This window comes from Diaphorina citri, unplaced genomic scaffold (genome assembly GCF_000475195.1).
Source record: "Diaphorina citri unplaced genomic scaffold, Diaci psyllid genome assembly version 1.1 scaffold6, whole genome shotgun sequence".
In the NCBI taxonomy this organism is placed as follows: domain Eukaryota; kingdom Metazoa; phylum Arthropoda; class Insecta; order Hemiptera; family Psyllidae; genus Diaphorina; species Diaphorina citri.
In genome coordinates this window covers 251,379-273,439 of record NW_007377445.1, presented here as the reverse complement: position 1 = coordinate 273,439, position 22,061 = coordinate 251,379, and the positions used below count along the sequence as shown (strand labels likewise).

At 37.0% G+C, this 22,061-nt stretch overlaps 2 protein-coding genes across 2 annotated transcripts in view; both read left to right on the top strand.

Annotated features, from left to right (window-relative positions):
- Positions 1-105: 105 nt before the first annotated feature.
- On the top strand, positions 106-17,636 carry LOC103524545 (adenylate kinase 9-like). The gene is made up of 7 exons (XM_026819860.1): positions 106-603; positions 1,588-1,985; positions 2,081-2,304; positions 2,458-2,768; positions 2,839-3,004; positions 6,363-11,270; positions 16,972-17,636. Exons 1-7 carry the CDS (start codon positions 322-324, stop codon positions 17,571-17,573), a joined length of 6,891 nt encoding a protein of 2,296 aa, XP_026675661.1. The 5' UTR covers positions 106-321; the 3' UTR covers positions 17,574-17,636.
- Positions 17,637-21,261: 3,625 nt separating this feature from the next.
- The window catches only part of LOC103524526 (bestrophin-4-like), a 48,330-nt gene continuing 47,530 nt past the window's right edge, over positions 21,262-22,061 (top strand). The window contains exon 1 of the mRNA XM_026819855.1: positions 21,262-21,424. Coding sequence (XP_026675656.1) covers positions 21,400-21,424 — 25 coding nt within the window. The 5' untranslated portion in view covers positions 21,262-21,399. The remainder of the gene's footprint in view (positions 21,425-22,061) is intronic.

Below are 22,061 nucleotides of genomic sequence, written 5' to 3'. Positions count from 1 at the left end.
GGGTGTTGAGAAGGACAGGATAGGAGATAGCTAGCCGTTCCGAGGACGAACCTTGTCCCTTTAGGATAAAGTTCGCCCCGGGTGGTAATCGATCTAACAAGCACTAACAAGGGAGTCGCCCCACCTTCCAATCTGTCTAGGGTGTGAAGCTGGGAATGCTGGGATTACGTTATAATAATTTTCCAGCTAATTCATTTTCTCTGAGAATATTTTCACGAGGACAGTTTTCATTTCCAAATAATAAGAAACACTTTTGAAGTAAACGTTCTTTTGTCATGGACATCTTGCGAATCGAGTACCCCTTCCACTGACGATATTACAATGGACGAGACGATTCTTCTAGACTTAGGCGATATCGAATCGCTTCACTCCTTGGGATCGGAAAAAAGCGAACAGGGACCCCGCCTTCGTCCCGAGACGGAAGAAGATAGACTGGCCCGCACTCTGCTGAGAGAAGAAAAAAAGTTTCATCACGATGAACCAGTTCCGTTTAGACAGTTCCCGTCACTTCTGTACGCCCAAACTGAAGATGGAACGACGTTCGACCATTTGAAACAGCTGACCCAGACGAAACCTAGAACTCCGTTGCGAGCAAATTCACAGGTGTGTTTTATTTATAGGTGTTTCATTTGCTGTTAGTTTTGGCTTTTGATTTTTGTAAGGTCCAAAGGACAGCATCTGCTGCGATTTTCAGACTGAAACTTTTGTTGCTATTTTAGCTCAGCCTTTTGTGTGTTAGTACCTACTGTTGGTTTAGGTTATAATTTTATTGATGTTGTTCAATAGGTAATTGTTGTTTTTTTATGATCAGGTAAATACATTTTACCTACTTACCAATCTATAACAATGACGATAAGGTGTCCAAAAAGTACCTTATCCATTCACGCTCAGACAGTCTGAGACCTTCGGAACGAGTGTGGCGGAAAAAGCTTGTATTGTCAGACGGTTTGAAGCTTTTCCGCCACACACGTTCCGACCCGCGACGGTCTGTCAGGCAGTCTGAGCGTGAGTGGCCGGCATTACTCGTATACTGAAAAATGATCCCAAAAGTTAGTCCCATTTCGTATACATGTGGAGCAGAATCGCGAAGAAGTATCCATTAGAATTGAGAACCCACAGCCCCCACATTTTCGAGGGTATTCATTGGTTCTAGCAATTTTTCCAAAATAATCACCTACATACATGCATTATTTGTACTTTATGAGATTTGCGATTTTTGCCGTTAAGCGAATTTTTGACCTTCCCGTCACTTCTGTACGCCCAAACTGAAGATGGAACGACGTTCGACCATTTGAAACAGCTGACCCAGACGAAACCTAGAACTCCGTCGCGAGCAAATTCACAGGTGTGTTTTATTCATAGGTGTTTCATTTGTTGTTAGTTTTGGCTTTTGATTTTTGTAAGGTCCAAAGGACAGCATCTGCTGCGATTTTCAGACTGAAACTTTTGTTACTATTTTAGCTCAGCCTTTTGTGTGTTAGTACTGTTGGTTTAGGTTACAATTTTATTGATGTTGTTCAATAGGTAATTGTTGTTTTTTATGATCAGGTTAATACATACACTCCCATATTTTGTTTGATTTTAAAGATCAGCAAACTCGTTGAAGATTTAGGAAGCCTGCTCACACACAAGCTCAGTGAAAATGAAAACGAACCCATACCACTATCTACCGTCGATTCTGTCCACTGGGACAAATTCCTACTCGATATCATATCTGACAATTTACACTTGTCCGAAATCAGTGATGCTTTAAGTCAGCAGTTACAAAATGCGATTCTAGACCATTTGGACTCGAACATTCCCTCCGAAGAAGGAAGTGATCTGACTGACTTGTGTAGCTCACTAAGAAGTTTAATACATGAAGCTCTCAGCGAGAATGTATCTGATGTTCCCATATCGTTATCTATTCCTGTTGAATCCGAATCACAAGAATCTTCATCTGAGACGAAACCTAAAGCTGATAGCTCAAAAGATTCTGAATTTATCCCATATCGTTATCTATTCCTGTTGAATCCGAATCACAAGACTCTTCATCTGAGACGAAACCTAAAGCTGATAGCTCAAAAGATTCTGTATTTACATTTCACCAGAAGATTCGTAACTTGAATGCTCATTTTGATCTAGCCTTCATTCAAAAGGAGCTTGAATATCTTTGCAAACCTGACTCCGTTGAGAATAAACTGATGCATAGACCATTTGAATCTAAAAGGAATGACAAATTCAAGGATGAATACAATTTGGAGTATGCTGATATGACATTCCTAGAGAAGTCCCCGAAGAACTTCATTATCTTTAATAAACCAGGTGAGCACATCTCCAAAAGACAGCAGTTTGGTTGATGATAGTATTTACTGTCGCTTTTGACATCAATTTGGTTGATAAATGTTTTTATGTCGCTCTCGTTTCGGTAGAAGAAAGGCATCCTAAGAACTAACAATCTACTTGTCCATTCCACAGGGATTGACTGCTCAAAACTAGTACAAAAACTGCACGATGACTATGGCTTAGTTGTACTCGATCCGAAAACTGTCCTCGTAAAAGAACTGTCCAATGAAACACAAGAACTGTCCAACGAACTCAAGAAAGGCAAATGTATAAGTCCGACTGTATTGTTCAAGTTGATCATGCAAGAGATCAAATCATCGAGTGAAGTTAAAAACAATGGATACATTCTGAGCGGAATCCCTATATTCCAGATTGGAAATAAAGAACTCAAGGAGGATACTGATGTGATTAGTCCGGTCGACTGTATTGTTCAAGTTGATCATGCAAGAGATCAAATCATCGAGTGAAGTTAAAAACAATGGATACATTCTGAGCGGAATCCCTACGTTCCAGATTGGAAATAAAGAACTCAAGGAGGATACTGATGTGATTAGTCCGGATGAGCAGTTGGACCAAATATTCACTCTACAGAACAAACCCAATATTATCGTTTATTTGTTTTGTCCTGACCCGTGTTTGATTCGGTTAAGATCACTAACTAACACTGACTCCAACACAGGTAAACTTTGTGAAGACAAAGTATTCTAATCAATTTCCCTATATAATGCTACTTGACATAGTATCCCGTTTATAAAACGCAGGTAAACTTAATCATGTTTGAACTTTTTGGGGACTACATACGTGTTTGATTCGGTTAAGATCACTAACTAACACTGACTCCAACACAGGTAAACTTTGTGAAGACAAAGTATTCTAATCAATTTCCCTACATAATGCTACTTGACATAGTATCCCGTTTATAAAACGCAGGTAAACTTAATTATGTTTGAACTTTTTGGGGACTACATACATACGTAACTTCCAGACGACTGGTCCCTAAACCAGAGCGTAACTGAAGTAGAGGGACCGGAACATTAAGAGCTATTACTTTTGACTACATACATACGTAACTTGCAGACGACCTTAGGGACCAGAACGTAACTGAAGTAGAGGGACCGGAACATTAAGAGCTATTACTTTAAAATGTGAACTTATACATACCTATTACATATCTCATTCTGTTGAGAAGTTCATGTGTACGACTTGCAGTTTGTTGCATTCAAAACTACACATGTGGCAACGACTACATACATACGTAACTTGCAGACGACCTTAGGGACCAGAACGTAACTGAAGTAGAGGGACCGGAACATTAAGAGCTATTACTTTTAAATGTGAACTTATACACACCTATTAAATATCTCATTCTGTTGAGAAGTTCATGTGTACGGCTTGCAGTTTGTTGCATTCAAAACTACACATGTGGCAAGTCGAGCAAAGTAATAGTTCCCTTTCCTCAGTTGAAATACCTGTAGAGAATCAGATACCATTGGGTGATACAAGGTCATTGTAGGTCTGCATACAACTTAGCGAACTTAAGAACATCAAACAGATTGAAATACTACATTAATGCCGATCAATTCTAGATTTCTAAAATAACGAGATGAACACACTTTGAATTCATCAAAATTATAACTACTAGGAAAATTATAACTCTACTATACCTAATACCTAATAGGTAACAAACTTAACTCGAGCAAAGTAATAGTTCCCTTTCCTCAGTTGAAATACCTGTAGAGAATCAGATACCATTGGGTGATACAAGGTCATTGTAGGTCAGCATACAACTTAGGGAACTTAAGAACATGAAACAGATTGAAATACTACATTAATGCCGATCAATTATTGATTAAGAACATGAAACAGATTGAAATACTACATTAATGCCGATCAATTATTGATTTCTAAAATAACGAGATGAACACACTTTGAATTCATCAAAATTATAACTACTGGGAAAATTATAACTCTACTATACCTAATAGGTAACAAACTTCGACTAATTAAAGAAGCAAATAAACCCTGGCACCCTCCTCAAACTTTCTCTCGGCGCGACCAAGTCACCCTCACTCGCCTCCGCATAGGTCACACTAATCTCACCCATGTTTTCTTTTTATTTTCATGTTAATAATAGGTAGGTAATTATTAATGTGAGAAGGAAAAACATTGCCAAGTTGAAATTGGGAGAAGGTTGAAGGAATTGAGATCCAGCGTTTTCAGCAGACACGAAAAACTGTGAATGCAGACTTGGCCTGAATTTTCTGATTTATTTTCATGTTAATAATAGGTAGGTAATTATTAATGTGAGAAGGAAAAACATTGCCAAGTTGAAATTGGGAGAAGGTTGAAGGAATTTTATTGAGATCCAGCGTTTTCAGCAGACACGAAAAACTGTGAATGCAGACTTGGCCTGAATTTTCTGATCTCACCACTTTTATAGGCCAACATTTTTGGATAGGAACTTTGCCTTTTTTTCACATTTGTGTTTTTGTGGGGGATCTCACTCCTTTTTTCTAAGTGTGTATTTACAAATGATTATTAGGTAAAGATCTCCTTATTACCTTGCTATTTGCAAGCTTTCCATGAGTTGTTGTTGTTGTTTTTGGTGTTGGTGTTGTTGGTGAAATATCTTTTTTGATACCTTAGTTAGCCTGTAGTCAGTAAAAAAGCGGTCGAAATACCGTTAACTGTAAAAAATACGGTAAAACACCGCTAACCGTTGTTCCGATGTTCATAAAAATACATTATGGGGGTTTTAGGTATGGTTTTTGGGGGTCTACTCTCATAACTTTTTCAATATCTCTAACCGTTTAGTGAAAACCGCCAAAAGCGGTTAATTCCGCCTTTGGGCGGAGCCCAGTGCAAATTTTGCCGATCTGCAAGTCGTACACATGAACTTCTCAACAGAATGAGATATGTAATAGGTATGTATAAGTTCACATTTAAAAGTAATAGCTCTTAATGTTCCGGTCCCTCTACTTCAGTTACGTTCTGGTCCCTAAGGTCGTCTGCAAGTTACGTATGTATGTAGTCCCCAAAAAGTTCAAACATAATTAAGTTTACCTGCGTTTTATAAACGGGATACTATGTCAAGTAGCATTATGTAGGGAAATTGATTAGAATACTTTGTCTTCACAAAGTTTACCTGTGTTGGAGTCAGTGTTAGTTAGTGATCTTAACCGAATCAAACACGGGTCAGGACAAAACAAATAAACGATAATATTGGGTTTGTTCTGTAGAGTGAATATTTGGTCCAACTGTTACTTACTCATCAAGACCTACCATCCTGCCAAATTTCAAGTTTCCACGACATCGGGAAGTGCCTCATAATTTTGATGAGTGAATCAGTCGTAAAACAAGCGATTTTCAAGCCGTTCTTTTTACCCCTTCAGTTAAAGCTAGAACTTTGCATTTGCAGGCATAATAAGCATGTATAACTTAACATATGTCCAAATTTCGTGACAGTACATTGAAAATTGACGGAGTTATGACAATTTCCCCTTACTTACTCATCAAGACCTACCATCCTGCCAAATTTCAAGTTTCCACGACATCGGGAAGTGCCTCATAATTTTGATGAGTCAATCAGTCGTAAAATAAGCGATTTTCAAGCCGTTCTTTCTACCCCTTCAGTTAAAGCTAGAACTTCGGATTTGCAGGCATAATAAGCATGTATAACTTAACATATGGTCCAAATTTCGTGAGATTACATTGAAAATTGACGGAGTTATGACAGGGGTAAAAATGCGTCGAAATGTTTCGTGTATACACACTGGCGTGCTCAGGCCGGAACTTGGCCTGGCGCACGGGCACTGCCGTGCGCCTAGATTTTATAATTATGTTAGCACACTTAAATAAATGTTAATAATAACAATAAAATAATAATAATAACTCTACTAGGAGTCCGTCATCCTATCTATAGGCTGACTGACTACTTATTGATTACTCTTACAACACCTACTTAAAGTGGTACAGATTTAGGACTATGTCATCCATTTGTAAAAAGTTATTAATTTAATATATCTCTTATTTTTAAGGTTATGAACACAATTTGGGCATTTCGAGAATTGTCAAAATCTATGAGATTCTGCAAGCTGAACCCCCAAAAGAAGCAAATGTAAATGAGGATGCTAAGCTGGAAGAAGAAGAAGAGGAAGAAGAAGGTGAAGAGATTGAAGAACAAGATACGCAAGGAGAAAAGGAAAAGCATTATTCTCAGGAGACACATGACATTAATCCTAAATATCCCAACTTGCCAGACGAGTATGTCTTGAACTTTATACTTGAAGATTTCGAAGATGCTTCTCAACATCTAAATTCTACTTTCAAATCTGTCAAAGCACAAAATTTAATAACAAATGTTGGTCTAAAAACGATTAAGTACTACCACGATATCATTTTACCTTTGATTAATGAGTATGTTCTTAGTCATGATCCCCAGTACTATATCAAGTTGGATGCTAGATTCCCAACCCGACAAAATTTCACGATCTTACAGAAGTGGTTGAATAAAATATGTGTGAGAAAACCTTGCATGGCTTACCCCTTGAATCCAAATGCTTTAAATAAAGAGGAGCAAACTGCTGAAGAAACAGAAGAATCTGAAGAAGAGGAAGATTTAGGAGAAGAGGACTCTAGAGAAGAAGAAATGTTTAAGAAAGTCTGCGCTATAAACAATATTCGTTCATTTAAATGGAAACTGTCTGAATTTGGTACAAAATGTCCTGTGTCTTTGTTTTATGGGACTCCTGCTAATGGAAAATCAAACTTTGCAGCAACCTATTTGGACAAAGTATACTTTTTGGAGTCAAAAATCTGTCTAGAACAATTTATTTTACACCCAAAAGTCTTTATCAAAGAACCGAACCCAAAGCCAATCTTCAAATTTATGATTTGTGGTTTTGTTGGAACCAATATAACAGATATTGCTCGCAATATGTGCACAAAGTTTCATTTGAAATACGTTGACTTTAACAAATTACTCAAGAAGTTTGTCGATATCAAAAGAAATAGAACTTTGGAACGTTTTAAAATGTACGCTAAAAATAGAGCAAACGAATCAAAAGTGTTAGAAATAATCAAGAAAAATATGATGGAACAGAAAATTCTTGATTGGAAAAATAAAGTTTTTGCTCTGATAAATTCAAAGTTTAGTCTGAGTGCCACAATGTCTCTAGAAGAAGAAGAACAGCAAGAAGAGGGAGAGGAGCCAATTTTTTCAGATCATCGAAATCATGGACCAACTCAGTCAATGTTGAACATATTAAATAATTCAGAACTCTGTAAAAGAATTCGTGAAAATTACACTTTGCTTGATGAGTACGTTCCTGATAATTTTGAGGAAATTGTTGAAAGAGAATGTGAACAAAGTTTAGACGAATTAGTCGAACGATCATTTTCCTATGAATTTGACCCACGTTTGTCTCTTGAGGACATAAAAGATGCAATAGTCAGAATTGACAATATTGATCAAGATCAAAAATATTTATATGAGCAAAATTTCGTCAATGATGAACTACCCCCATACAGAGGATGGGTGTTGGTTGGTCTTCCCATTGAAACAAACCTATGGACGGTTCTTAAAGATAATGGTGTGTTGTCAAATGAAATAGTTTTTCTATATAATTCAAATGAAGCACCTGACGATGAAAATTTTCAGAAACATGAGGAATCAAACACACAACTATCCAACATAAATATTAAAACCATAGACGACAATTCAGTGATACACAAAAGAAAGAAAAACCTTGGTCCGAATAGAAAAGAACTTTCTTCCATTCAAGAAAAGTATTTTAACTTCGTAGGCCAGAGAGATGAACTTAGTATTCTACAAGCTCCGAGTGCCTTTAGTTTTGAAGAACAAACACAAGAGCAACATGGTGAAAATGAACTGGAAAATGAAGAACCTGTAAAAGAAAAACCTCCTAAACGAATAACCTTCAAGTCCCATGTCGAAATCATTCCAGTATCTGATAACTCAGATCAATATGAAACGAATGATCGCATACTTTTAAATTGGACTGATGTTAAATCAACCGTTTTACCCAACAACAGTGACGTTATTACAGAGGTTGATGTTGTTCAATCAACAGATATTATTAGTCAAATCGAAAGCCATCTTATTTCTAAATATTCTTACCCTGTAGTGGACAGGAGCATGTCACAAAAAGAGGATGAAGAGACCAAGGATTCAAATGACGATAGTGATGAATCTATTGATCAACAGTGGTTCATTTTTAATGATTTGGGAGACACCGTATTTTACTGTCCAGTTGCTTTAAAAGAACACAAACAGCTTACCAAAGGGAACTCAAAACATGTTGTCCAATACAAGAATAAAATGTACCACTTCAAATCTGAGAAAAACAAAGAAAAGTTTAAACTGAATCCAAATCTCTACGTTAATTTCATAGAACCACTCAATCAAAAAGCTTTTGGGCCTTTAAAAGTATGTGCTCTCACCACTATTTGTGGATCGGGAGAATTTTTTTGCAAAAAGTTAGCATCTCTATTGGATCTTCCGTTGATAAATTTCAATTTTGTTTTCGAAAGAGATATTGTACCTCCGGGTATTTTACCAATTGGTGTATTGTACGAGGATCCTACAACAAAGTTCGATTTGGCATTCAAAGACAAAGCCATTTTGGGTGACTATTTTGTTTTCGAAAGAGATATTGTACCTCCGGGTATTTTACCAATTGGTGTATTGTACGAGGATCCTACAACAAAGTTCGATTTGGCGTTCAAAGACAAAGCTATTTTGGGTGACCTGCAGATGTTACGTGAATACTTTAATAGTTGTGAACCTCTTCTCGAAAAAGAGCAACAGTCCATTTTGGTGGATAGATACTGGACGTTTCAGCATCCATGTACAGATGGTTTTCTATATTATAGATTTCCTCATACTCTAACTGACTTTAAGTATCTTGTTTCAAATATGTTCTTACCAGATGTTTTCATAGAGTTAAAGATTCCAGAAGATGAAATTAATGAAAGAGTTCTAGATCGAGTCAAACAGAATTGGACGGCTCATAAAGGCGCCATAAAAATGGAAATAATTTTACATGACCAAGACATAAAACTAAAATACGATGAAGCAAGGAAAAGAGTTTTTCATTATTTACTGGGTATTGTATGGTCACGAGAAATAGCTTTGAAAGATGGGAAACCTATGGATTCGAGTAGTCATGATATACTCGAGAGAATTGAAGCTGAAATTGAGTTTGCTAGAGGTAATGATCGCCTTTTGGAAGAGTTAATGGAAAAATACACGGCTCATGGTATGGAGAATTTTGAACTGGCAGAAGTAGATGCGAACAGTCTGTTCGATACAGTGGAAGACATATACGATATAGAGCCAAACTTCAGCCAGATTAAAAAGGTAACTAATCCTCTACAACACAGTTCTAGTATTAAGGACATTGCTATTCGCTATGGACTAGAACCAGAAGAAATAGATCTGAACGTTGTAAAACAAGTACACAAGATTGTTTGTCAGATAGTTCCAAAACCAATTTATAAAATGAAATCGTTAAATCAAAAAGTAAACATTCCTGATGAAGATATTATGTCTACTCACGAAACAGAACTACTCGAAATTTCAAAAATTAAACGCGTTGCTAAAAAATTGGATATACCTTGGATCTCGTCAATACCATCTGAACACGATGTCGCTAAATGCGAGTTTCATTTGAAGGAACGATTACGTATGAAAGATCCACATGTATTGGAAAGACTTTATGAGGTTGACCGAAAAACTGCAGAAAAGTTACTTGAAATCGGATATTTTTATTTAAGTAAATACGGTCGTTTATGTCCCGTTGAATTGCATGATACCAAAAATACAATACAGCCATATGAGAAACGACTTAAACGGAATGAAATCTATACGTTGATTCATAGAAAATATATTTACTTCATCCATGGTGAAAGCAATCGAAACAAGTTCAAGAAAAATGTTCTGGAATATGTCAAATTCAATAGCACAGTAGATGCATTCTCTTGTCCAGTGAAAATAGCTATTGTAGGAGCTGTTAAAAGTGGAAAGTCAACATTAGCCAAAACACTCGCTGAATATTATGACTTGGAAGTAATTACAATTGGTGCAGCTGTACGTTATGTTAAGAAAAATCTCAGTTGGACACTGTTAGCGGATCATATTGAAATTTGTCTGACCAAAGGCTGCTCTATACCAGATATTTTAGTTGCGAGATGTATCGAAGTTCTTGTACATGTGGGAAAAGCACCTGTCATGGGCTATGTGCTGGATGGTGTGATTGCTAACGAAAACCTCATCCTGGAGTTAACCAAACTCAATATTATACCTCACCTTGTTATTGAGTTAAATGTTCAAAAGGAACACATTTTCTCTCATCTCAAAGAAAGTTCCATCCCTGAAAGAATGCCTTTGAAATATTCTTCACAGTTCATAAACTTCAAACTGAATACTAGTCGTTTTCCGTCGAAACTGGAGACGATTGTCGAGAAAGTACGTGAATATTGGGACAACGTTTTAACTGTTGAAACGATTACTATTAAACTTAATATTGACATAATCGTGACCGAAATCAACAAAATATTCACTGCAATCAATGGAAATTATGCCAAGATGAAAAACTTGATAAATGCTCCAGCCACACTCAAACACATGTGTATTACCCCCTATGAATATGACTCTCGGTTGCACTGCCTGATTCAAAATAGCTGTGTGGGTTGTATGGTGGAAAAGAGGCAATTTGTCAGTAAGGCTTTGGATCGTGCCAATTCTGTACAGTACAAAAACCACTTTTTCTGGTTGTGTCCACAACATTACCTACCGTTTTTGAATGATCCTGACCAATTCTTTTGTAACTTGGATCCCAATATTTTTCTTGAACGACCAAGAAAAATAGCTCTGAAACAGAATAAATACAAGGAAATGCTTATGAACATAGCAGAAAATAAAGGTAACTTCATACAAATCGGCATAATTTTGTTATTTTACTTGTTACTGTCTACTGTTTAATGCGGTCGTACAATATTAAATAATACACTCACCCACAAAATTACTTGGACACTTCGAAAAATGTCCATAACTTCGCTCTACCTGTTCAATACGGATAGGTTACCCTCATCAATTGAAAACACGGCTTGGGTTACCTCCACAACATCCAGATTTAAATCAGAACACCTAAAAGGGTACCTGGACATATTCTCAAGCAATTTATCAAAAATGAGCACAATGATGACTCACTAGAGGACGAAAAACAAGATTTTTCAGGATAGCAGAATTCTTACTGAAAGGTCTTGAACGAAGAAAGGCCATAAAAATGGAACTTAATGAACATTTTTGCCAACAAAAAGTAGCACATATGATTGAAAACAATGATGAACATTGAACAGCCTAGAGGGGATGATCTTTCCCTGGGGATATCACACTTCTGAGAACTGAGTCCAAAGACGGCAATAAAATGTCAAAATCAAGAATTCCTCGAATCTTTTGTTATTAGAATATTTTAATTGTACATTTTGTTCATAATTTTCCAGGAACAAGTATTTGCTTATGTTGAACAGAGCCACCGATCTCAGATCCTACCAAAATCATGAGCTTAAGACTCACTGATATTTCGTCCAAAGACAATTCAGCTAATTCAGAAGAAAATGTCTCAAAAACCACCTGCATATAATTTTCCCAAGGGCCCCCGGGACTTGCAGCCTTGGGCCGCCTTGTTGAATAATTTAGGAAGTAGAATAATGATGAGGAAAGTAAAAATCAATTATTAAGAGCTACATCGATATTAATAGTGTAGTATTGGTACCTGATATCATAGACACTAATAAACTAATCGTGTGGAGTACTAGATGGGTCTCGTATGTGATTGTGATGAAGGGCCCCCGGGACTTGCAGCCTTGGGCCGCCTTGTTGAATAATTTAGGAAGTAGAATAATGATGAGGAAAGTAAAAATCAATTATTAGGAGCTACATCGATATTAATAGTGTAGTATTGGTACCTGATATCATAGACACTAATAAACTAATCGTGTGGAGTACTAGATGGGTCTCGTATGTGATTGTGATGCCAGGAGATCAGCTATTTTGTTGAATCCCATCTGAACCTACCATAATTATTGTTCTACACTCTAATAAATAAATTATTGTTAAACTATTGAGGTATCTATGTATTTATTGGTACCCATACCCAGGGCATGATTAGAAACAGCACCTCAGTTTATACTATGTACATACCTGATATTATAATTAGGAAATTAGGTACCTATTATTTCCTTAAAGTGAGGCCCTCTCGAATTCATCTCATTGGTACTTATATTACTTTAGTTTCCTCTGCCTCGTGAAAATTTTCATAGGGCCCCCGGGACTTGCAGCCTTGGGCCGCCTTGTTGAATAATTTAGGAAGTAGAATAATGATGAGGAAAGTAAAAATCAATTATTAAGAGCTACATCGATATTAATAGTGTAATATTGGTACCTGATATCATAGACACTAATAAACTAATTGTGTGGAGTACTAGATGGGTCTCGTATGTGATTGTGATGCCAGGAGATCAGCTATTTTGTTGAATCCCATCTGAACCTACCATAATTATTGTTCTACACTCTAATAAATAAATTATTGTTAAACTATTGAGGTATCTATGTATTTATTGGTACCCATACCCAGGGCATGATTAGAAACAACACTTCAGTTTATACTATGTACATACCTGATATTATAATTAGGAAATTAGGTACCTATTATTTCCTTAAAGTGAGGCCCTCTCAAACTCATTCCATTGGTAGGTATATTACTTTAGTTTCCTCTGCCTCGTTAAAATTTTCACAGATATCAGTGAACACGATGCAAGTAAACAAGAGGTATGTTTTCCTCATCGCATCACTCAAAACAAAGTTATTATCCAAGAGGTACCAGTGTAATTGCCTATGATGAGATCACGAATGTCCAGTGGGCTAAAAATCACTTTTTTGACATCAGGGGATCCCAAAACGGATATTTCCAACCATTTCCCGATTTTGAAAATTTGGACCGATTGCAATACTTTCATTACTAGTATAGCTCCGCTATACTGTAGTAATAGAAAGTAAAAAAGAACCTAGGGTGAACACCAACCTTATTCAGCAAAGAACTTCCAAAAAGTGCTTGATAAAGTCATGTTTTTTTTTTTTTTTACTTTCTATTTAATTTATCAGTTGACGCCTAATAGGTATAAGCTACCTGATAATCTGGGATGCTGGCTAAGTGTTTGAACCTGGGATAATTTCCATTGTTTTGTTCTAGAGGACTTCAATGTGCCATTTATCTCGAGTACAATATTGACTTTATTTTCAAGTTGTGTTTTTGTTTTTTAATGCTATTTTGACAGTTTCTTATCTGTCGACCATTTCTAGGGAGAAACCACCTTACTGCGGGATGTGGTTCTTGTGCTAAACGGTCCTAAACTTGAACTCAATTTTGCTGAATGAAAACTTGTGAATCAATGAAAAAAGAACCCAGGGTGAACACCAACCTTATTTCACAAAGAACTTCCAAAAAGTGCTTGATAAAGTCATGTTTTTTAGTTCTGGTACGAATTTTTGTTGTTTTTATCGAGCACCAAAGTTAAACAGGGACACCACAAACTTTTTCTTGAAATTTTAAATGGAAAACAACATGGGAATACCTGGGGTCCGAGTTATACCAGGAACCACAAGTCAAACCATTGTAATTCATATCTAGCCTTGCTCAACAGCCACTGTTTGTCTGTTTCACTTTTTCTTGAAATTTTAAATGGAAAACAACATGGGAATACCTGGGGTCCGAGTTATACCAGGAACCACAAGTCAAACCATTGTAATCCATATCTAGCCTTGCTCAACAGCCACTGTTTGTCTGTTTTAATGTCCAGTGCTGTAATACTTGGATTTTGTTTGAGCGTTAAATGTAAACTGAGCTCTACTCCAGGGAGCTGATATTTTATACATATTTTTGTTTGAGCGTTAAATGTAAACTGAGCTCTACTCCAGGGAGCTGATATTTTATACATATTGGTAGTTAAAATCAAGTCAATCAGAATCAGATACTAGAAAAGAAAACTCATTAGCTTTATGGAATCACCCCTAATTCTTTAATTTCTTCAACTTTGTTATCTGATATTTATTAGTTTCATCTCTTTAGCTAACTGTCTTTTAACCTTGGCTTTCTCATGTTTTCTGGAGTCTTCAAAGCTTCTCTAACATAGGGTTCTTTATTCTGATGTTGTTTACGGCTATTTTATACATATTGGTAGTTAAAATCAAGTCAATCAGATACTAGAAAAGAAATCAACTCATTAGCTTTGTGGAATCACCCCTAATTCTTTAATTTCTTCAACTTTGTTCTCTTGGATATTCATTAGTTTCATCTCTTTAGCTAACTGTCTTTTAACCTTGGCTTTCTCATGTTTTCTAGAGTCTTCAAAGCTTCTCTAACATAGGGTTCTTCATTCTGATGTTGTTTACGGCTTTTTCAATGTCCATTGATTGATTGACATTATTACCTGTGACAGGGGGCTTTTAAATGCTCATGTTCTATGTGTTTTATTTCTTTTAATTTTCGAAAGCATTACGTTACATCCGATTATACAACTTTTGTTATTGTTACATCCATGTCATTTTTACATCCATTATTTGTTACACCCGATTATACTTGTTAGGATTGACATTATTACCTGTGACAGGGGGCTTTTAAATGCTCATGTTCTATGTGTTTTATTTCTTTTAATTTTCGAAAGCATTACGTTATATCCGATTATACAACTTTTGTTATTGTTACATCCATGTCATTTCTACATCCATTATTTGTTACATCCGAGTATGCTTGTTACATCCATGTGGGGCTTTTAAATGCTCATGTTCTATGTGTTTTATTTCTTTTAATTTTCGAAAGCATTACGTTACATCCGATTATACAACTTTTGTTACTGTCACATCCATGTCATTTTTACATTAATTACTTGTTACATCCGATTATATTAGTTAGATCCATGTCATTTTTACATCCATTATTTGTTACATCCGAGTATACTTGTTACATCCGATTATACTTGTTAGATCCATGTCATTTCTACATCCATTATTTGTTACATGCGAGTATGCTTGTTACATCCATGCCATTAGATTCTTTATGTTCCGTACCTCGTGCTGTCCGTATCAATTAGGCACGATCATTATCATCCAAACTGAGGCCAAGGCCATCGCGCCCTCTATTGTGGAAAAGAACATTAAAAATTAAAGATGCTACCTTCTGTTTTTCCTGTCTAATTCCGAAACAAGATAATTGCAGTGCTCGTCAGATAGTGTGACCAGTGGACCAAATAGAGGACTTTCTATCGGTACATTGAGAAAATTGTGACTTTTTTCCGTCTGGTGACGAGGATGGTCCAATGAATAATCAAAGATCGAAATTTTAAGGCAGTTTCTTCCCCGGACTTTGTTGTCTTGTGGTGCTCATCTTCCATGATGCTTTTCTATTGAAGTTTTTGTGTTTTCTAAAAAGCTTGGTTAGTTATTTTGTCAAGTTAGTCATCTATAGCTACCAAATTTTTCTCTTGAAGCTCACTTCGGAGTATATCATCATAGGAGTCACCATCAGTTCTTCAACCCCCATCTCATCTATGTATAGGTACTTGTATGGTCTCTATAGCTATAGACAGAACTCAGTCATAAAGCTTAAAGGTTGACTTTCTGTTACTTCTGGGATTGTTTCATCGGCCTTTTCAAGTAGGTAGGTATATTATATTGTCATTCCGAACTTTCCATGTTCTATTGAAGTTTTTGTGTTTTCTAAAAAGCTTGGTTAGTTATTTTGTCAAGTTAGTCATCTATAGCTACCAAATTTTTCTCTTGAACCTCACTTTGGAGTATATCATCATAGGAGTCACCATCAGTTCTTCAACCCCCATCTCATCTACGTATAGGTACTTGTATGGTCTCTATAGCTATAGACAGAACTCAGTCATAAAGCTTAAAGGTTGACTTTCTGTTACTTCTGGGATTGTCTCATCGGCCTTTTCAAGTAGGTAGGTATATTATATTGTCATTCCGAACTTTCCATAACGTCAATTTTTCAAGTTTTGGTCCCAGTTGAGTCTATCTACCCTACTTTTTGACTCGTGTTCTCGCGAAAGATAAAGATAATGGAATAATGCAAGTTCTCATGCTCATAGTATTGAACATAATTGCACAGTAGTCAGGTGAGATATGAAAGATAGACACATCGTTTTTCACTATCTGCTTTGTAGGTGTACCTTTCTATTAATAGGTATTCTAGTATCTGCTTTTCTATCATCAGCTATTTCTATTTTCTTATCGCTGGCAAGCTGCCCTGTTTTAAGTGTAGTGTGTTGTCAAATGAAATAGTTTTTCTATATAATTCAAATGAAGCACCTGACGATGAAAATTTTCAGAAACATGAGGAATCAAACACTGAAAACAATATTTGGGATGTCCCCTAGTAATATCATCCGTATTGAACAGGTAGAAGCGAAGTTATGGACATTTTTCGATGTGTCCAAGTAATTTTGTGGGTGAGTGTAGATCCAGATCAAATATATTTTTTCCAACTTAGTTTTCCAAAACCAGTCAGGTGACGTAAATGAAAATAACCAAGTGCCGTTCTCTTTCTCTTTCCCAAGGTTACTGTAACGTGTGTTTCTGGAACAGTTTCCCCAATAGAATCGCCAAACTCAACAAAGGATTGCAAGAGTTTGCCGTCATTTATAGAAAGAAGATTTTCCTCTTCTGTTGCGAATGTTGCATGCAACAGTTTTGTCTTCGGCCTGAGTACTACTATGACAAGGAGATTAACTGCACCTTGTCTCTCTTGCCTGTTGAGCAACGTAAGCCCATTCCACCGAGGGAACTCCCACTGGTGGGTTACATCTATGAAAATCTGGCCGAGGTCGTGCAAGAGGCACTGCTGAATGTTGGCCATCTGCGGCCGAAATATCCCTTCATGTCACCACATCTGTCTGCGGCCTTGTACTTGGGTTATTACTTGTCGTCCAAGATACAGCACAAACACACCTGTATCACCAATACTTTTACTGAACAATTCCAACAATTTCTGGCGAGGATGGATATTATGCTCCATTTAGTGCAAACTTTACCTTGGGACTATAATCCGTTTCTGATTGGGTTGTGGCTGAGGGGAGACAAAGAGGATCGTGATTTTCGACGAACGTTGAAAACAAAAACTGGGAAACTGATTGAAGCTATTGAGACGTTACCAACATGAAAGAAGTGTAGAGGGATATTAAAGTACTATCTTTGTTTTCTTTTTACAATGTTGCATTTTTGAAATTAGTCTCAAGATGTTCTGGTACGGGCTGTGGCTGAGGGGAGACAAAGAGGATCGTGATTTTCGACGAACGTTGAAAACAAAAACTGGGAAACTGATTGAAGCTATTGAGATGTTACCAACATGAAAGAAGTGTAGAGGGATATTAAAGTACTATCTTTGTTTTCTTTTTACAATGTTGCATTTTTGAAACTAGTCTTAAGATGTTCTACCACCTGACTCTCCTGACAGGTACGGCTGAGAAGGTCCGCCTGTCAGGTATACCATATACCTGATGAGCACACACACTATCAACTATCAAGTAGACCTAACAGGTACGGCTGAAGAGTTCCGCCTGTCTGGTCTGGTCTGGTCTGATAGGTACGACTGAAAAGGTCCACCTGGCAGGTCTACCTGATAGTGAGTAGCTGCCCTAAGACCAATCCCTTTCATTGCTACCTCCGTGCCGCGCGGCGGTGGCTATTAGGTGACTTTATGACTTTGGCATCAGGTATGTGTGCTGAGTACTTGGCCAAGAGACTGATTGAATTCTGTTCCTGTGTTCTTGTTTTTAATTAATTAAGGTCATCCTTACTAAAATTGAAGAATGAAGGTTAGAAATTTGATAATCTTCCGAATACCCACCCTAGGTGTGTGTATCTTTAGAATTTTGGATTACCTAGGTGTAATAACTCTAGAATAGTCTGGAATCTTTTTGATTTAGAATCTAGATTTTAGATAATTATGTCAAGTTCTTCTAGACATAAATTATTAGATTTCATCCAGGTATTGGTATATTTGATGGATCTTTCTAGAAAGCCCTTGTTCTTGTTTTCTTTCTTTCGTTTGACTCTTGTACTCTCTGATAGTATATGGAAATCCTTAGGTCTCGTTTCCTTTCTTTCTTTCATTCAACTCTTATCCTGTTTGGTGGACGCTTCTAGAAATGCGTAGGTCCTGCTGTTACTTTCATTTCTATTTCTTTTGATTCTTTCTATCTCTGGATGTTCCTCAGTTCGGGTGTTTGGCTCCACATTTGCTCTATTTTGACGTGTTTTAGCTTTAATTTATTTCTTTCTTCTCTATATTTTCAAGTTTGGGTGTTTGAATCCACTTCGCTCTACTTTGACGTGTTCTAGTTCTGTCATAACATAAGTCATAATGCATTTGATGTGTTCCATCTGCATTGGAATCCACCTTGGCCTAGTGGTGGTGTGCATTGGTTTGCACGAGGTGTTCTCGAGGTGCAGCAGTGTGTTCAATAGTAGTCGAATATCTGGGTCCATTATGCTATAGGCTGTACTATAGTCTGGAATACATGCATATGGCTATAGTAATGTGCTTTCTTTAGACCATGGGTCGCCAACTTTTTATGGGTTGCAGTAGCTCGCGATCGACGGGTTGGCGATCCCTGATTTAGATTGTTAAGGTAGGATAGGCGGTCCCTTTATAATGTCTTTGAAATACTAGCAGAAGTCTTGCTTTCCGTTCTAATCTGGTTGTTTGGACGCATGAATATAACCTGTTTTTTCCCTAAAGATGTGTCCACACAGTCGACGCCGTCGATCGGCGAGGTGAAGATATGAATCTATGTTGTCGAGGCAGTGTACGGTTTCAGTCGACGTCGGGTAGGATAGGCGGTCCCTTTATAATGTCTTTGAAATACTAGCAGAAGTCTTGCTTTCCGTTCTAATCTGGTTGTTTGGACGCATGAACATAACCTGTATTTTCCCTAAAAATGTGTCCACACATAGTCGACGCCGTCGATCGGCGAGTTGAAGATGTGAATCTATGTTGTCGAGGCAGTGTACGGTTTCAGTCGACGTCTATGGACGGCGTCGACTTTGTGTGGACTCAGCTAACAGAAGGAACTCCAGACCCGGTTGTAAACCATTCACACTTCGTTATTGTTTATATGTAGAGAGAGGTTGTGTTTCCTGACGGAATCAAGATAAGAGAGTTTAACTATGGCTTTGTTGATTGTTTTTCCATGTCTGACGTCTGTGTTCTTGAAATAGTATGACAGAGAGAGGTTGTGTTTCCTGACGGAATCAAGATAAGAGAGTTTAACTATGGCTTTGTTGATTGTTTTTCCATGTCTGACGTCTGTGTACTTGAAATAGTATGACACAATGCGTAATTAATAAACATTAGAGGTTCACTTAGACCCCTGTATAGTCAAGAGCTGTCAAGGGACTGGAGTTTGAGACCGATGTTGATGATGAGTCGTCGTAAAACTGTGTAGTTCGATGATATGCAGTTTCTAATAACTGTGAATAATTGAGGGCTTTGATGGAAGAAGGGCGTAAGTTGGAAAACTGTGTTTTGAGAAAAACGGCTTTAAAGTTTTTGACATTCTTTCCTGGAAAAATGGAAAGGTGAACATTGTCGAAGGTGACTAAATTTTATTTTTCAAAGGGTTTTGAACCGATTTTGATTAATAAATTAGGATTGTAAGTCGACTTACGCCCTTTTTCCATCCAACCCCTCAATCCATCAAACAACGAGAAACTTTATTTACATAAAGTTTCAACAAAACATAATGAATAAACAATGCGTAATTAATAAACATAAGAGGTTCACTTAGACCCCTGTATAGTCAAGGGCTATCAAGGGACTGGAGTTTGAGACCGATGTTGATGATGAGTCGTTGTAAAACTGTGTAGTTCGATGATATGCAGTTTCTAATAACTGTGAATAATTGAGGGCTTTGATGGAAGAAGGGCGTAAGTTGGAAAACTGTGTTTTGAGAAAAACGGCTTTAAAGTTTTTGACATTCTTTCCTGGAAAAATGGAAAGGTGAACATTGTCGAAGGTGACTAAATTTTATTTTTCAAAGGGTTTTGAACCGATTTTGATTAATAAATTAGGATTGTAAGTCGACTTACGCCCTTTTTCCATCCAACCCCTCAATCCATCAAACAACGAGAAACTTTATTTACATAAAGTTTCAACAAACCATAATGAATAAACAAGGGCTAAATTTTTCTGTTACTGAAATCCGGCCCGCCTAAGTCAAACATTGCAACATTGTGCTTCTGTGAACTATGCTGTTTACCAACCGGTCAGCGGCTGGCAGCTACGTTTTGTTAATTTGTTAGAGAGTTTTTACAACCGTGTAAGTCGACTTACGCCCTTTTTCCATCCAACCCCTCAATCCATCAAACAACGAGAAACTTTATTTACATAAAGTTTCAACAAAACAAAATGAATAAGCAAGGGCTAATTTTTTCTGTTACTACTCGGAAGTGATAACCGGCCCCGCCTAAGTCAAACATTGCAACATTGTGCTTCTGTGAACTAGGTATGCTGTTTACCAACCGGTCAACGGCTGGCAGCTACGTTTTGTTTATTTTGTTAGAGAGTTTTTACAACCAAAATTAGCGTCTGGTTAATTGAACTTTTTAAGTTGAATTGAACCCGTCAATTAAGTTTTCGCATAAATGAGTTTTCGTCAAATAACGTCAAAAAGTTCAGTTAATGGGGACGCTAATTTTGGTTGCAGAAACTATCTATTAAATAAATGGTCAATTGTTTCTCACTAATCTTCAATACTCTTCATGTTCGCAGGTATACTAATGGAGTCCGAAAAGAAAATCATCGAAATGATGGACGAACGGTCCCCGATGGCCAAATATTGGATGCCCCTGGTCTGGGCGACCAATATCATTAACAGAGCTCGCAAGGAGGCGCTCATTTCGAGCGACCACGTGGTTCAGACGCTCCTGTACGAGCTGTCGGAGCACAGGCGAAAGCTGGGCTCCATTATCAGTTATGATACTGTATGCGTACCCCTGGTCTACACGCAGGTCAGAGTCAAACTCGAAATTTGGTTTTCTTGTTTCTTTCAAACTTTCAATTTCAAACACAAAAGGATTTTTAATTAGTTATTGATTGACACCAATATAATATTAAACCATCTCCTGAAGCTTCATATCCAGTAGATTGAGTGAATTCAAACCAGACAGCCATTAATCATTCCACCCTCAAAGTTCATTGAATTCAGAGTGTTACACTTACACATGTTTAGTTGTTTAGTATGGCTGTTGCACTATTTAATTGCATGTTCCCAATTTGTGTCGCCTTCATCCATAAATTTCATATTTTATATGTATACTAAAAAAACTGTCTGAGAAAATGGTTTTAAGTATTGGCAAAATTGCAAAAACAACGCGAAACGAAAATATCAAACAAAGATATTCTAGGAAATCTACAAGGAAAGTTTTGGACTAAAGAAAGTGCCTCAGCCCTATACGAATATTCAAATTTCAAATAGTTAGTGGATGATCCATGATCCTGAAAATGATCTAGAATTATTATGAAGTAAATATCTATATTATTTGCTGATTAAGTCATCAAGGGAAAGAAGTAATTGTTATGTAATGTCTTATGTAATTTTCACCTGACCTTGTATCAATTATCAAACAGATGAAGCTATGAATCAGA